Here is an 18,069-nt window from a genome sequence, read left to right as displayed (position 1 = left end):
AGTGATTCTACACTCGTGGTTCGGACCCGGGGCTGAAAAAGTGAGTCTCGGACAGGTAGGGGATAAAAAAAAAAAAATTACGATCAAGAACTAGTTATTAGAAATTAAATTATTAAATAAATGAAGCTAGTCAAACACTATCATCACTGACAACCACTGTAGTAGTGGTATAAATTGAATGGGAGGCACTAGGACCATGCGCATGTGAGCAGTGCAGACGGCGAACAATGAGGAGAGCCGAGTACTAGGGGACCAGCACAGGAGCAACATCTGAGCCACAAACCATCCCCATCCCCTGCACCACATTTCAACCTCGCACCCCTCTCCCTCGCCCCCAGGACACGAGAGCAGAGCGGGAGTGGAACGCACTCACCTACGCCGGATGTGCAGGCTTCTTCTAGCTTCTTGTGTTTGTGAATGACTGGGACTGAAGTGGGTCATGCGGGAGCATTGGAGGAGCGAAAGATAAACACCCCCTGCCCTGGCCCCCCCCCCCTTAGCCTTCTGCCAAAGGAGAGATGATCCGAGCTTGCACACCTCAGCACCCAGCATGATGCGATCACTGCATCCGCCTCCGGACAAGTAGTCTTAAAGCTTTTCAAGGAAACAGGATGAGAGCCAACTGAGGGAGCACATCAGTGTTTTTCATCAAATCTCTCTATCATCCAAAGGCTTTGAGATTTTTCAAGGACCTGCACAGGATTCAGAGGATTTTTTTTTCCTTTTTATTTTTATTGTTTATTTTATTTCACCTGTGTGCTTCAGGTTCTTGCACTCTCCAGATCGTCAGTGCTGTGCAGAGAATGCAGGACCATGGAGGAGACAGACAAGTCCCCAGCAGGTGAGGACATTGTCCAAATGACCATTATGTGTTATGTTATATATCTAGGAAGCTAATATCATGTACAATAACAAGTAGTGAAAACAATTATTCTTTGTACGCACCAGGAGACTTACATTGTTTTTATATTTTTCATCACTACCTCCCATTTGTTTGGCATTACTTCTGAGGTTCCACAATAGCGCACTTGTGTATAATATACACGACATGCCATGAATGGACGAGACAAAATCAAGTGAAATAAAGAGCAAATGGATCCAAAGTGGAAAAGCTTATGCGACTTTTGTCACCAACATTGTGCTTAGAGAAGCAAGGACATCATCTGGAAATAAATAAATGACGCTTCAAAAATTGTTACTCACATCACATCAATCTACAAATTCTCCTCACGAGCAGAATACTTTTATAATAAATGTGGTTCCTTCCACTTCATAAATTCATAAACACATTACATCTGCTCATTCATGACCTTAGAGGAAATCCCATAAAAAAGGGTTTACAAAGCTTTCCACAGCTACAATAATTTAACATTGTAGATTATAAAATATCATCTTAATCCAAGACTACCACATGATATGACACAAATGTGAATATTTTTACTACGTCGTGCAAGTGGGTGCATCATTTCCTCTAAAGTCTGCAAACATCTGTGTGAAACAGCTTTTCCATCAACCTGCCTGCCACCATCTGGGAGGAAACAGCTGTTTAATATAATATCATTATGAGCCTTGTCAATCAATACCTCATGCAGGGTTTCAGTGTACTCTTACAAACGATTTGATTGAGCTCTATTTACGCTCACTCGCCCTGCACAGTTTTCCAATTAGGGCTGCTTTTTTTCTGGGCTGGTTAATGCTCGGAGACTGCTCTTTTGTGTCTGCTCAGTGTTGTATACACATGCACATACATCATGCAATTAAGTCAAATACTTCATAATGAGACAGTGGGGGGTGGGGGTGGGGGGGAGGGGGGATGGAGTGAGGGGGGATTAGGAATTTTGTATTATTCTTGTAAATCTCATTATATACAGTACTGTTAGTTTGCCTTGATGCGGATGGTGAAATGGCTCCTTCGTTAGGCAAGCCCCCCCACAACCCCCCTCAGACCCAATTTCTGCAGCTCTCATATGACCCCCCCCCCCCTCCCCGCCATGTATTCAACATCAAAGCATGTGGCACAAAGGGGGAGGGGTGGTCTCTCTCATTGGATTCCCCCAATCAAACACTCTCGCTCACATCCAACCTCCCTTGTGGAAGTTGAAGCTGCTGGATTATAATGGTGGGGTACAAGGGATGGGAGGGGGCGGGGGGTGTACAGTATGTTCCCAAGGCATCTTATTGAAGTAATGTCACCTACTTAAGGATCTCTGCACAACATAAAGGCAACGATGTTTTACGCTGAGTTATGATTGGTGCGTGTCGTCAGTGTTCCTTATTGTGAAAATGTGGCGATTTTGGAAATAGATGTCCTGAATGATCTGAAATAAAATTTGTGGAAGGATGAAATAAATCAGTAAAATGTTGATGTGAGAATGTTATTGTGAACAAAAGTGGTGGTACTGGAAAATGTGGAAATTTGCACTAAGCAAAAAAGAAAAAGGTTCCCCATATGTCCCGCATGTCATAAATAGCTACATCATTTGAATTGGTTGAAAGATGTGGTAGGAAGAGGTCAATATTAAAAATATCTTTTAATTTGAGGATTTTATTATGAAAAAGGGAATTTTCGTAATTTGATCAATAGTTCCCATGAGGTCCTGAATACGCTTAGCTTTTTTGGAAACATTTATGGGAAAAAAATTGTCAAACTGAAAAATGTAGGATCTAATCAACAGTTCTGCGGTTGAAAAATTGGAACGTGTTAAATCTGTTGAGAAATGTGGAAGGAGCAGATGATTGAAGTAATATATCGCCACTTAAGGATTGCTGCATGACGGGCAGTAATTGCGATGATGATTTGAGATGATTTTGATTGGTGTTTATAGTCAGATGTGCTGCAGTCTAATTGCAGCCGCTAATGAATCTGGATTAGTCCCGTTGTCAGCGTTTGCTTTAATCGCTCTCTTCCTTCTTTCTGTATTTGGGTCACATTCGTAGTCAACCGATGACATTTGACAACAGGCTCACTCCACACGCTATCTCATTCGGATCAATGTAGCCTTGTTATTCCTCCCATTTCTGGGTCTTTGGCAATCCCAGCAGGACGCCAATATAGCTGCCTTTCAACATGCTTGCTCCGCGGGGGGGTTTTCAGAGGGATGTGGTGATTGGACGCATAGAGGTGAGACAAGTCAGGGACAGGATACACTCACATGGGTCCTGCAGACATTAGCGGGAGATTTGCCAATATCTCATGTGGTACTTTTTAAAATGTGTTTGCTTCAGGATAGACCCAATCTGTCATTCACTGACAAGGGCAGTGATATGTTTTAGTACAAGTAAAAACACCAACAGATGGACAGTGAGCTCAGCACACTAATGCTCAGTGGTGTGAAGTAATCAAGTACAAATCGAGTACATTATTGTAGTTAAGTAGAGTTTTCAGGTATCTGTTTTACTTCGCATTCAGATTACTTTATTGATATCCCCCAGTCACTACTCATCCAGGAAACATAAAAATAACAATTACCAACAGAGGGAGACAGAATGGGAAGCCTGGCGGGTCACCTTTCAGTGCCCTGAGTTTCTAAGATGAAAAAACAAACAAAAAACATAAGAAGGGGGGAGGGGGGAACAAGCCTACAGCGCTGTCCATTTAAGAGGGGGGCACAGTATGAACCCGGAAAACGCTCAGCACGTGCAAGGAGATAAGAACGGGAGAGGAACAGAGCGGGAAGCCAAGCAGAAAAAAAATTGTACTGTACATGAATATTTATTTTTCGAATGACTTTTTACTTTTATTTGAAAACAAATATCTGCACTTTATCTGCCTTACTTTAAGGCTTTTTTTTTTTTTTTCAACCTCAGCCAATAGACAACATGATGTGAAAAGACATAAATCCAAAGCGATAAAGTAATTGCTGTAGTGACTTGCGCACACTCGCAGCCAACAACGAGGCGCTCTAAAGCAGTCATGCCAGCCTGGAGTCCTGATACACACATTGGCTGCCATGTAGGACTTTGTACACCCCCCAACCCACAACTCCTTCTCTTCTCCGACAGGTGCTTCCGCCTTTCTCACTGACGCGCAAATACTCATGGCTGACAACGAGGCACTCTAAAGCAGCCACGTTAACAGAGTATCTGATGGGAAAATGCCCATTTCGGGTGTAGGTATAGCTCACTAGGTAATTGCATGTCGCAATTGCGCCAGAATGCGGGGCAGTATATAGTGGGGCAGGATTCAAAATTTTAGCCACACCCACTCTAAAAGAATAATCAAGAAAACAGAAATAGTGAATAACAGTTTAACGCTTTATTCATTTTATTAGTGAATACTAAACAAGTCTTTGCACATTTTCAGCAATTATAATTAATGTACAGTATTAAGATTTTTGAAAATATATATCTGAATTCATTTTAAACGGTCTTTAATTAAAGCACTTGAATCCATACCGTCTTCTAATTTTACACCAATATCAGTACAGAGTGTGAGTACGCAACTTAGATCCTTTATTGGCAGTGCGGTATGTGTCTGATAGGGATTTCATGTCCATTTTGGAGGCTGTAATTTGTACAATTCAAGGGAAGATGTGTTTCCTCCTAGTTAACTGGAACTCATTCAAACGGAGAACAGGAGACAAGGCAATACATGAGCTCAGTCATCCCCGGTGGATGACTCATCACACCAAAAACAAGTTGTCCATTAGTGTAAAGAGGGAGATGAGGCAAAATCTATTTACTTCATTTTTTTTTTCCTCCCTAAATCCCTTGTTTGTTTTCAGGAACAGACAAGAGGGACAAGGACAGCGCTATAAAAAGTGTAAACAGTGTAAAGCTGCTGACTCTGATCCCCGGACCCACTTTAGTCATACTGATGTTCTTGCTGAATATTAAAATGCATTTGTTGCGCATGAAAGGGTGCTGCATCATCGTTAATACCCTCAGTTTTGTCTCTTCAACATCTAAATTGTAATTTTTTTTTGTATTCATTATTTTTTGACACAGTTATTGCTGCATCAAATTTAGTGGGAGTGATTACGGTGCAATCGTACACCGCTGCAAACTACTAATCACAAAAAAAACAAAAAATGTAGACATTTTGCGATTGTGAAAAATACTTATAGCCTCCCATATGATGATGTCCTTATTTTTCGCACATCACTTCTCAGGAATTATGACTAGAGATTATTTTTAGTCTGTCCTTGCTTTCAAATAGCGTTATAAAGAGATTTGTTTTCACGTTTACGTTTATGTCGTGGGATAGAAAACTTGTCAAGAGGATCAAAACATGCTTAACGTATAACAAGTGCGTGAGCTGCTTTAAATTGCTTACAGATTATTTAGACTGAGTGGGACTGGATTTAATAACCCACAGACGACAAACTGTGCCAGGGGCTCATCTGCGGCGTCTTTAGCCACCTGAGAGGACAAGAAGTGAGCGGTAATGAAAAAAATAAACTGCATAGCTTTCGCTTTAGATAAGTCTGTTTAGCTTAATGCTAACAAACAATATATACAGAATACCAAAGACAATTTATCCAATGGATAGTTCTACGAAATATGACAAATGGTGGAGCAGCACATAATCTCCTTGGAGGCATGTATTCTTTGTCCTCTGCAACAATGTCCTTTGAATCGAAGTAAAAAATGTGGCAACATTTTTAAAATTTTAACACTTTATACAATTATGTCATTACAGTATGTTTTCAGAAAGTACAATATGACTATTTTGCTAATTGTTGTAATTTTGCAAGGCTGGGACGGATTAATGGCATTTCCATTCATTTCAACGTCAAGTGACCAAACACAGAAAACAGGTGTTCCGGAATGTTGGAGATGCACGCACTTTGATGTCAATTTCTGTTGACAGCAGAGGGCGGTAGAATGTAAAAAAAAAATGCCACAGATGGATAAAAACAGGTAGATTAATCTTCTTATTCCACCAACGCAATGTTAAACATAAAACCATGTTTTCGACTAATAATCTTTGACTTGACTTCCATTAAATACAATAAAATATCCAACAAATACAAAAATAGTGACAAAACTGAACACAGGTATCTAAAACAAGGTGATAAAATGTTGTTGTTTTTTAAATAGCTTAAGTTGAATAATTTGGCATTAAAATTGTGTAAAAATGTGTACAAGCTTTAGTTAACATTTAAAAATGGATAATAAAAATTACTTAGATCCTAACAGTCCCTAAGCAGGTGCTTAGTTGGCTTATGCCGCCTCTGATCACAGCTGCTGGCGGGACACAAGGGCCCCTTCTATGTAGCGTCACTGTCACACTCAGGACCCTTTGAGCCTCCCAAATAATCACATCATCTTGCCAGAGAAGCGCATAAGTTCCCCCACGCACCTTCCGGGCATAACACTGAGGTTTGTGGATCACACCTACGACGGCATCACAGCTGCACCGTCGCATATCGGAAGTAGGGGGGGCGGATTTTGTCTTTGTGGGGACCTAAGTAATGTGATTGTGAGCTTTGCTGGAGTGACTTATTTGGAGGACTACTTTTTTACTTTTACTTCAATGACATTATTCTAACAGTAATGTTTTTATTTGAGAACAATTTGTGGCTACTCTACTCACCTCTGGTTGTTCGACCAAAAGTGCAGTGGTTCTCAAACTTTTTTCTTTTTGCCAAGTTACACTAAAGAAACATTAGCTCTCCAAGTACTCCCTTAGGCAAAATTTAAATGTAGTCGGCCTAAAACATTTTTTTATTCAAAACTAGAGAGGTTTTATTCGTAAAGCTGTAATGTTATCAGGAAAATGACAAACGTTTCTAAAAATAAAGTTTAGGAGAAAAACTTCAAAATTATACATGAATAAAGTCATATTATTATGGTACATGGGAAAAAAATATTATATATATATATATATATATATATATATATATATATATATATATATATATATATATATATATATATATATATATATATATATATATATATATATATATATATATATATATGTATATATATGATATTATGGGAATAATAACCTTGGAGTTTACAGGAATAAAGTTGAAATATTATGAGGGAAAGGAGAACAAAATTCAACATTATCCAAGACTAAAGTCAGAATACTTAAAAAAAAATAATAATAATAAATTTGAAATAAACTGACATTTGCGCAAAAAACTAAAAATGAAACAACAATAAAGTCATGATATTACGTGACCAAGATTTGTAATTTATGAGATTAATGTCAAAGCATTTTGAGTAAAAACTTAAGAACTTTGAAATAATAACGTAAGGGAAATGAACCCTCTAAACTTAAAGCGATTGAACACTGTCAATTTTTTTAGGCAAATAAAGCTGTATTATCACAAGAAAATAAGATAACATTTTACAAGAATAAGTCAAAAATACTGCTATTGTATATACTACAGGAAAATCTAATCAAACTTGCTGATTCAATTTTAATGTAATGCACATAACAGTTTACAAGCAGTATTTAAAGGTTAAATGTTGTGCTAAAAAAGTTCGTGTGCACTAGTGGTACTTGTACCACACTTTTTTTCGGAGTCACTGCCCTATTACATATACATAAATATATCCATGAAAACCCAGTAGAGGGAGTTTCAAGAAAAGCTTCATATCTTGTGGGCAGAGCTGGATAAATATAGCTACAGGGCAAATGCGGCAGGATGTGACAATTTGCAAAGCTTGTTCTTGGCTTCTTCTTCTTGCAGTCCAGGAGGAAAATAATCACCGCCGCAGAAAATAGAAAGAGCGCCCCGTGTATTCCATATGTGCTCGTATCGGCGCTGACTGATCACACGTCTTGATTTGAGCCTGGAGATGATTATGTAAGACGCTGTGAATCCTGTTGCCTACTCACGCCAACTGTGCCCACTCGACTGTGAGTTGCCTTCAGGGAGTCCGAAAAAGACTTGATCGCGCTCCGTGTGGACCAGTCTTGGGCACGGGTTTTGTGGTTAAATATTTGAAGAGGACAGTTGGAAACTCGGTCTTGCATGGCTCACAGTCTCAAACTGATAAAAGTTGACCTTTCAATAAATTTCAAAACTGATGGTATTTCCAAATAATGAAATGTTTTTTTTTTTTAAATATGATACTTATTGTCCTTTTTTTTTTTTTAAATAATGATCATTTTAACTAAATTACTAGGATTGGGTCCAACTTAATTTACTTGATTTAAAAGGGAAGTCAACCCTAATTTTTATTTTTTGACAATAATATGTTTTATGGAGCCTTACTAGTCTAAATTTGGTATTCTGGTTATTATTGTGTTAGTAGAATATGAGTTAAGCAGCAGTTTTTATCAATACCAGATGGCAACCATTTTGCCACTTGCTGTCGACGGAAGATGACATCACAGTTGCTCAGGGCTCAGACAACGACCAATCACAGCTCACCTGTTTTGCTGAGCAACTGTGATGTCATCTTCAGTCGACAGAAAGTGGCAAAATGGCCGTCCCCTCAGATGGATAAAAACGGCTGGATTTTGCTTCATAACTCAGAATGTCATGTTTAGACTAGTGAGGTCACATATATTATTGTCAAGAAATGTTTAATGTTGACTTCCCCTTTAAGATACATTACAGGCCTAACTATGATGGTTAAAAATGTGTGATATAGAAAATCAATTTAATTTTTTTTTAATAATAATAGTTTTACTCCTCCCACATTAAAACATGCTTAAGCGGACAGTATTAAAGCAATACACTAAATGCAGAATTAATTGTGGTTATGTCCTTTGTAGTGGCTGCAGTAGTGCAGGTGTACCTAAACTGGAGCTCTGCCGAGAAAATAGGTTAGAGGAGACAGGAACAACAAGCTTATCTGTTAGCTTGGACTATCGAGCGAAACAGGCCATCAGCAAAATTACTCCTCCATCCTGATTGGATGGATGATTACTTTGTATTTCCCCCCCATTCAAACTGATGCATTCTTTTTCCAGTCTCTTTTTACACTCTAACCAAACACACTTGCCGATTTAACTGAGCAGCCAGTGCTGTAGAACGAAACCCAAAAGTGCTGTCAGTCAAAGCAACAGGAGATGATGTTTTGTTTCCCAGAAGGCACGTGGCATATTTTAACCGGAATACAACTCGAAGCTGTCAGCCGTTTGTCTCCATTTGTTGGCTCTTCTACCTGCTCCTATTGATTTCCCCATCACCGTGTGCCAGTAAGTGCTGTGAGGCCAGTCATTCTCGTGGCTGCTCCACAAAGTGATGTCCGGCGCGTGTACTCAGGGCCCTTCCCTTTGCGCATGCACTCCTCTGAAATGGATTTCATGCTAATGAGAGTCTGTTAAAGCGCCTCTGATTTAGTCCTCCTTTGGGATATACTACGAAAAAAACAAGATCATGTAGACAGGCAAATACAAGAAGAGAGCAATTAGCAGGAGCCTATTATCTGGCGAGGAATTTTATCTGGTGACTTAAGCGGGGAGTCAACATGGAAAATTCCTCCTAGCAAGAAAAAGATGATGATTGTTAGTAATACTTATTTTTAATAGATATTATTTAAATAGCATTTAATAAAAAGCCATAGCAAAATCTACACTCTTACAACTACTGGCTTGAAAGTAACATAAATTGGGTGAAATAGTGAACCCAACTGTATACCTTTCGATGACAGCAGGAAACGAAGGAAGGAAGGAAGCACACTCTGCATGGCCCTGGCTTGAAATTCTAATTTGAAACCCTATTTTGAAACCTTAACTATAGTTTAGAACCCTATTTTTATTTCAAGAAAATTTGTAATTGTAATTAATCGCATGACTTCAATAATTAACTCACGATTAATCCCACATTTTACATTTGTTCTAAATGTACAATGAAATGTACAATAAAAAAGTGTTCATACTCTTGTTAACACAAAAGTGGAAACAATGTTAAACTAATAGAAATATGGTTGTATCTTTTAGTCATTGATACAGTAATTTCATAATAATTCATAAAATTGAGTTAAAATTAAAAGGCTGTACTGTGCTGTAAAAAAAACGAGTGTGATATTGATTTGTGTTAAGGTCATTTTTCTGCCACTAGATGGCATAATTGCATTTGTAAGACATTGGAGACAGCTCAGTCTAATCTTTAACATGAAGTAACTTGTAAAATTCTACACATTTTTAATATTGTAAAATACAACTTGACCCCAGTCTCCACAAATACATGCATTATTATTAAATTTATTACTGCTAAATTTTGACGTGGGCGTGTTTGTTGCGTTGCAAGTGGAATTCCGCCAGTACATGCTTTCCAAGTAAGGGGCGGTCATTAATGGCATGTTAAAAAAATTAGTGGCGTTAAAGGAACTTAACTAACGCACCAATTTTGACACCCCTAATAAAAGGACAAAAGACTGCTAAAAGGATAAAGACCAGACACTTTTACTGAAAAAAAAAATCACACTGACTTATAAGTACTATTTTCCTTTCCTTTCCTTTCCATCAGTCTGCCGCACAGTGTCAAGGCCAGCCTGTCCCTTTCTCCAACCGGGCCAGGCCGTGTGGGCAGCGGCGGGGGCTCCCCTACATCTAAAATGGCCCCCGATGGAGTCGGGGTGCCTGTGGAGGACATGCAAGCTTTGGCCATCACCTCGCTTTCTGCTGCAGATGTCGCCAAACAATTTGAGCAGATTCGCGAGCTTGGGAAAGGCACGTACGGCAAGGTGGACCTGGTAGCCCACAGGAGCCAAGGTGAGTAAACATGACCATATACATGTTGTGGATCCATCCAGTGCACATTTTGTCATCATATTTTCGTCTGCTCTTTTCAGGCACTAAAATGGCGCTGAAATTTGTTACCAAAAACAAGACCAAGCTGAAGAGTTTCTTGCGGGAGTACAGTCTTACAGGCTCGCTTAGCTCAAGCCCGTTCATCATCAAAGTCTTGGACGTGCTCTTTGAGACGGAGGACAGCTACGTATTTGGACAAGAATACGCTCCCGCCGGGGACCTATTCGACATCATTCCCCCACAGGTAGCGCCATCATGCCTGTCTCCAGCAATCTTCGTCTTCGCTCCGACAGCGCTGCTCCAATCATGTTCAGACGGCGCGCTTTTAACAAGCTCTCCCGGGGCTGGAGCCTTTTCTCGGTTGGATCGCTGTGAGAGCGGCTCTGACTTTGCTTTAGAACTATTTCGCTCGGCTTTCTCATTAAAATTGCAATTGCAGCGCAACGCAAGACGAGAGGCGTTTACTTCACTTTTTCTTATTGGAGAAAATCAGTGTTCCCCTTGAACTTTAGTTTTTGTTTTGCTTTTAACAACTCAGTGAAATGCATTATTATTTGGTATTATTTGGACAAAAGTATTGGGACACCTGGCTAGTTTTGTACTGCAATTTGGGTTCCTATTACTGGGTATTGCGTCAGGGATTAAATTATTAATAAATTCAGCGCTATTAATCTTTTTTTTTTTTGTTAAGGCCAATAATGGAATTTACTATTTTATATTTATTGTTATTTTATTTATGAATTAACAGTAGACTCAACACAAAGAAAGTATATTATTAGCTTTATTTCAATACAATTTCTCTCCCATTTATTACATATAGTATTTCATTATCTGGTCTGTGTCTTTGTCTTCCTCCCAGGTGGGCCTCCCAGAAGAAATGGTCAAACGCTGCATGCAACAACTCGGCCTGGCCCTAGACTTCATACACAGTAAAAGCTTGGTGCACAGGGACGTGAAGCCAGAAAACGTGCTGTTGTTTGACCGCGAGTGTCGCCGCATCAAGCTGGCCGACTTTGGCATGACCCGCCGGGTGGGCTGCCGTGTGAAAAGGGTAAGCGGCACCATTCCCTACACGGCTCCAGAGGTGTGCCGGGCCAGCCGCACCGAGGGCTTCCTGGTCACTACCAGTTTGGACGTGTGGGCTTTTGGAGTTCTGGTCTTCTGCATGCTCACGGGTAACTTCCCCTGGGAGGCCGCACTGCTAACCGACGCCTTTTACGAGGAGTTTCGACGATGGCAGAAAGCCGGATGCCCCGTGGGAACATATCCGTCTCAGTGGCGTCGATTCACAGACGACGCACTGCGAATGTTCCAAAGGCTTCTCGCCGCCGAGCCGGAAAAACGTTGCGGGGTCAAGGACGTCTTCTGCTTTGTCAAATATGAGCTGGTGAGCGAGCTCAGGCGCAGGGCGTCCTACCGCGCCAAGAGAGGCGAACGGTCCAGCTCGGGGGTGTGCACCGGCAACTGCACTTCGTCCTCATCCACTTCTTCTTCCTCCTCACGCACGTCCCACAGACACCCGGAGCCTTCTACTCCCCCTGGAACCTCCTGCCTTCGCCCAGCTCCCCTCAAACGGAGCGTCCTGTCTGACCCTAGAGAGGAGGCCGGACAGCAACAGCCTCCAGGACGGGATAAGAACAAAAGCCAGATGGTGATGGCCACTGCGATTGAAATCTGTGTGTAACTAGATGACTTTTCGCAGTCATAACAAAGTGCTCTCTATATGTAAAGTCCATCTGAAAAGGCAGTTTAAGAGAGAAGCTCAGATCAAACTGGAAATAAACGTCATCCCTTAGCTGCCTGGTATTTTAAAGGCCTTTTAGGTTGGGATTCACGGCCAAAGACGGCTGAACATCCAACCACGCCAAGAGAGGAAAATCGTCCAGCCAGGAAGTGTTCACTAGCAACTGCACTTCATCTTCCTGCACTTCTTCTTCTTCTTTGTCACACACCTCCAACGGACTCCTGTAGCCTCCTGCCTTCATCTCGCTCCACTCAAATGGAGGCTGGACACAGTAGCAGTCTCCAGGACAGGAACAAAAAAGCCAGATGGTGATGGCCACTGCCATTGAAATATGAGCCCACTTGCATCCATCTGTTTTCTACAGTATACTGCTAAATATGTTTAGGGTCGGTCAAGAAACTGGATCCTATCCAAGCTGACTCCGGGGCGAAGGTGCAATAATAGTGTGGCTCATACTACTGGAGACAAATTCCTTGTGTGTTTTTACATACTTGGCCAATAACGATGATTCTGATCCTGAGGTGGACTTCACCCAAGACTGGTTGTCAGTCAGATACAGGACACATGTAGAGACAGATAAAGTCAACCATCATAAAGACAGGGAACTGTATCACTACAGTGACTCATGAGCACACACTAGTAAGCACATAGCTTATCACAGTCATAGCAAAGTGCTCCATCTTAAAAGGCGGTTTAACAGAGAAGCTCAAGATCATACTGAAATCCGTCAGGACCCGGGATTCATGGCCAAAGACGGCTGAAAGAGTGTCCTTCCGCACCAAGAGGGATAAACGGTCCAGCTCGGGGGGAGGGGGGGGTGTACTGGCAACTACTAGTTTATCTTTAACATCGTCTTCTTCCCGCCTTCCGCGCCTCCTGGAACTCTTGCCTTGAAACTCCCCTGAAACCGAGCGTTCTCTCCGACCCCAGAGAGGAGGCTGGACAGCACCAGTTTCCAGGACAGGAACGAAATCCAGATGGTGATGGCCAAGCATTATTTATGGCTAAGAGATCTTCTGCAAACTTTGAACATGCCAAACAAGTGATTTCCTCCCGCACTGTGGTGTGGTGCTAATGATCAACGTAGTAAGACACTCCATGGAAATGACTTCCCCATCACTTGTCACTTTATAGCGGGGGGCTCTCACACCTTTTGGGTCCAGGGATCCACCTCAGTATCTCAACGCCAGTTAAACATAATTGCAATGTGTGAATGATACAAACGAGGACACCAGTTTGAGAACCACCGCTTTTCTCATATCACTTCAGAGATTCCAGATCTCTCAGAGGCCAGCGATTCTAGAGCAACATTTGACTTTGCCGCCCACTGCATTAACCACACCGATGATCACGAAATGGACCTCCATGTAGCAGTTTGTACGGGACACGTTTTCCCGTGTCTCAGTGACGTGCATCACCTCAGGACATTTGAGTGGATCACTTCCTGTATTATTAGTAATCCATTCCGGTAAATCCATCGTCTGCATCTGTTGGACTGCTCAGCTCCATTTACGGGAACATTTTACGAGCGCAAAAGTGTGAACAATAACAAGGAGAGAATATGTTTGTTTTAATTTTTTTTTTCCTTTTCTAAGTGTGTGTGTTTGGATTGTATGTGTGAGTTTCCAACTCTAAAGCACAATCTGTTTCTAAAGGATGAGGAATCTCACTCCATGTTGTAGTTATGTTTGGTATTTTCAAAAAGTGCTTTGTAATATCAGGTAGTTCGACTATGTAGCTGTACTCATTTTCTAAATCAGGGGATTTGGTCACTGTCAGGTTAACGCATTGTATGTAGCAACTAAATAGGACGGAATGTATAGTTTTGTCTCACTTGAGATACTCTAAATAGAGCCTATGAAGGTGTTTAACACAGTAGCTGCTACTTTTTCTTCAACTATGAGTGTTTTGCTGGATTTGAATCACTGGTGGGATGCACTCTTGGATTTGTAGAAACTGAACTGCTTTGTTTCCAGCTAACAGTACACTTCTTTTTTGCAAACTGGTGGGGGCTCACTCTATATACAGTATGCAATTTGAGACGTAGGTCCAAATTATTTGAAATACCAGACCCTTGTCTTAGTTCTTATTTTACACAGAAACATTGATGAATGATGATGTTTGGTGGAAACTAGGGCTGAACAATTTTGAAAATCAATCTAATTGTGATTTCCCACCCCTCGTCTCAGTATTAAATCCTCTGCCCATGTATTCTTAACAAACATTGTCATTGACGTCTATAGCCGTCAATGGCAATTAATTAGTGAATCATCAAATTATCCAGACATTATTCACTAGTCAAATAAATAAAATATACATAATAATGAAACTGAAAGGAAGTAGAGGTTCTTTTTTCTTCTTCTCCAAATCCCCTGATCTTAATTTGATTAACTGTTCAGCCCTAGTGGGAACTTGGCTGAACTCTAGATTTTCCTTATGAATACGACATTAATTTAATTGGCCTGTTTTGGGATGCATTTAGGTTGACACAAACGATGCCTCGGCATCATTAAAATGTGTGCTAACTATTTACAGTGCTTCACTTTTTTAACATTTAATAGATTTTGAACATCTCAAAAAGGACTTTTTCTTTTATGTGGTGATGTAGGATTTTGAGGGAGGAAACATATATTGATTCCATTTTGGAATAAGGCTGTGACATAACAAAATGTGGAAATAAAAGCATTGGGAATACTCTCCAGATGCTTTGTACGCTGACTTTTAATGAAGCCGCCCGACTTTCCTCCCTGAGTAGATCCCAGGTGTTTGTTATCTGGAGAAGTGCCCTCTGTGTCATCCACTATTGTTTCACAGGCTGATGATTGATTGGATCCTTCGCTTCAGCCTCCAAACAGTCGCGGCTAATTACGAGAAAGCAGCGTGTGAATACTTACAGCGTGCGTAGAACCGCTCATGTTTGTGTCGATGTTGTTTTGATCATCAGCGTCACCCCACAGCCACCCCACCCCCCCCCCGCCCCCTAAATTTTCGCACTGACAGCCCATCAGCTCTGTTGCCATAGCGACAGTGCCACACTGCTGCTGTCGTTGGGCTTCTGTCCTCCTTGAATCTAATTGAGCCCGAATTAAACAATTTCGCAGCCGTTCGGAACAATTGCTCGGTTCATCTCAGTGAACGAGACTGGCAGAAATAACGATAAAATAGTACAATGTGTCCATAAAGTCTCATTATAATTTAAACGTTTATTATTTAAAGCATTTGATGAAATACAGTGTTCCCTGTAAATTCGCTCCCATGGTGCTTTGCGTTGAAATATACAAACACAATGTTATTAAAAACTTTGATAGCAACTGAGCACATGGAACAAATCTGATTAACATATCTCATCAATTGATTTTCTTAATTTAAATTGTAAAGAGTGTTTTTGTCCCTGAAGATACTAACTGCACTAGCGCAGAGCTAATTGTGCTATTCCAAGTATGTTCCCAACCTGCAAAAGTTAAACACCGTATAACCTCAAAAAGTGGCCTCCACTACAATAAACTAAGGTGAGTCATCCACACCTCCCCTCGATTAGATGTCCCCCACCCCTCCAGAAAAAAAACACTTGGTGCCCCCAGGTAGCTGCAATAACCTTTTCTATTGCCACGTTAATTTCCCCCAAGCAGTAAAGTGCGCTTGGGTGCACTACATATGGATTTGCTTGGCGGGTGTGTAGGCAGAATGAGTTCCAGAAATAGAAACCACCTTCCAATAAACACATGGTGCTCTCTGCAATGGAGGAATTAGACACTCCTATTGGAAGAAATGCAGTAACTTTGACTATACATTTCTAAAAAAAAAATGACCTAAGGTCAAATTGATTCCTGCTATCAAATAGATGCCTCCTTCAAATAAACACTTGGCTTTTTAGTCCGTCGACACTCCCAAATACTTTGTGAGATTGGCAAAAGCGGTGCCATGTACTATTTGTAAAAATTTAAGGCATCCTCTAAAATGGATGCCTCCTTCAAATAAATGCCTAGTTGTCTGCGGAATTGAGAAAATAGAGGCTCCCAGTCACTATAGCAATACCTATGAGGTTACTGAACCATTTGTACAAATTATGGTCTCATGTCAAATAGATGCCATCCTCAAATAAATGCCTGGCACTGTATTATATTAAATAGACGTTCCCAGAAATTATTTGAAAATATAAAGATAAAAGCAGTATCTTTTATCATTTGTCGAAATTGAAATAGACGCCTGCTTCAAATAAATGCATGGTATTCTGTGCAGTTGAGTAAATAGATGCTCCGAGCCAATACATGAGGAAATAAGGGTACAGTACCACATTTTTACAAATTAAGACCTTCTTCAAATAAATCCCTGGTACACTGCACAATACCCTGAGTGAATATACTGTAGACATTCCTGGCCACTATTTGAGGAGATAAAGACATACGCAAAAGCAAAACATTTGCACCATCACATTTGTATGACTCAAGGCCTCTCAAATAAACACCTCCTTCAAATAAACACCTGGTTCACTGCACAGTTAACACAAATCGACACAGTCGCAATTTGAGGAGATGAAAGCACAAGCAATACGTATTTGAATGCCTCCTCTAAAATAGACACATCCTTCAAACAAACGCCCGGTACTGTCTGCAGTTGAGTATTTGAAGAACCCTTATTGGAGGAAAGAAAGTTATAAAAGCTCAGTGAAGCTATTGCACCCCTAAAAGTCACGTTTAGATTGCAGGATTTTACATTTCAGTTACATCAGATGCAATCAAAAGATGGTCGAATGCCAGACTTGAAGGACGCGCGACTGCTTTACAAGACGAGCTCGACCACAGGCCAGCATCATGTAACCGCCGCTAATTGCAACCTGTTTCAAAGGCTGTCGTCACACGCATCCAGAAGACAAATCAATAGCGGCTCACCTTGACCTTCTCATTCCGATTGCTTGACAGTCGGATGAGAGAGACGCTCGCAATTAGCCTGCGTGTCCATGTTGTCCAATGAGCTTATCTGCATAGTAGAAAAGGTCAGGATTAGATAGACAGTAGGTGTGCATATGTAACAAAACACATTATATAACAAAAAGTCATCGCGAGCGGACATGACTCAATATGATGCCGCGTGACTTTTACATTCTTCACCAAGCAATGCAAGACGTCTTACGTGAGCATCGTTGTTCTTCTTCTGTTGCTGCTCAAGGACTGTTAATACAGCTATTTTCACGTTCAAGGACAAAGGTTTTGAAATCTGTGTGAGAAGATTGTAAACCAGTTTTCCCCCAAAACTTTTTTTGCGCCATTCGAAAAATTACCACCAAACAAAAATGTCACAAAAGGTATAAAGCCAAAAATGACGGATGAAAAGATTAACTGTGTCTTCTGCCATCTAGTGGAAGAGCATTTAAATATTTTGCCTGACATTATACATCGCTGGCATAGATAGATGAACTACTAAATATTATATAACAAATAATTTTCAGAACAAATCAGCGAAACTTGATGGTTTTCCACAGCACACAATGGTTGGGAATTATTGCAATAAGCAATCCTTTTTTTTTTGTTGCCACCAATAGTTGCTGTAAAATCTTGTAAATACTCTGTATCTTTAATAAAAATGAGAACGATGTTAATATATGTTAAAATAAAACACAATTGTGCGCCACTTCTTATGACTCCTTTTTTAGTAGTGTTTG

The 18,069-nt window shown here is 40.6% G+C and overlaps 1 protein-coding gene across 1 annotated transcript; it reads left to right on the top strand.

The window, feature by feature from the left end:
* Window positions 1–247: 247 nt before the first annotated feature.
* sbk1 (SH3 domain binding kinase 1) lies at window positions 248–18,038 on the top strand. The gene is made up of 4 exons (XM_086064032.1): window positions 248–841; window positions 10,383–10,627; window positions 10,708–10,910; window positions 11,526–18,038. The coding sequence occupies exons 1-4, from the start codon at window positions 804–806 to the stop codon at window positions 12,348–12,350; spliced, it is 1,311 nt and encodes a 436-aa protein (XP_085920158.1). The 5' UTR covers window positions 248–803; the 3' UTR covers window positions 12,351–18,038.
* The last annotated feature ends 31 nt before the right edge of the window (window positions 18,039–18,069 follow it).

This window comes from Leptonotus elevatus, chromosome 20, assembly GCF_054856555.1.
Source record: "Leptonotus elevatus isolate MCC_2025b chromosome 20, RoL_Lele_1.0, whole genome shotgun sequence".
NCBI classification, from domain to species: Eukaryota; Metazoa; Chordata; class Actinopteri; order Syngnathiformes; family Syngnathidae; genus Leptonotus; species Leptonotus elevatus.
The sequence above is the reverse complement of the archived record's forward strand: the minus strand, read 5'-3'. Positions and strand labels throughout refer to the sequence as shown.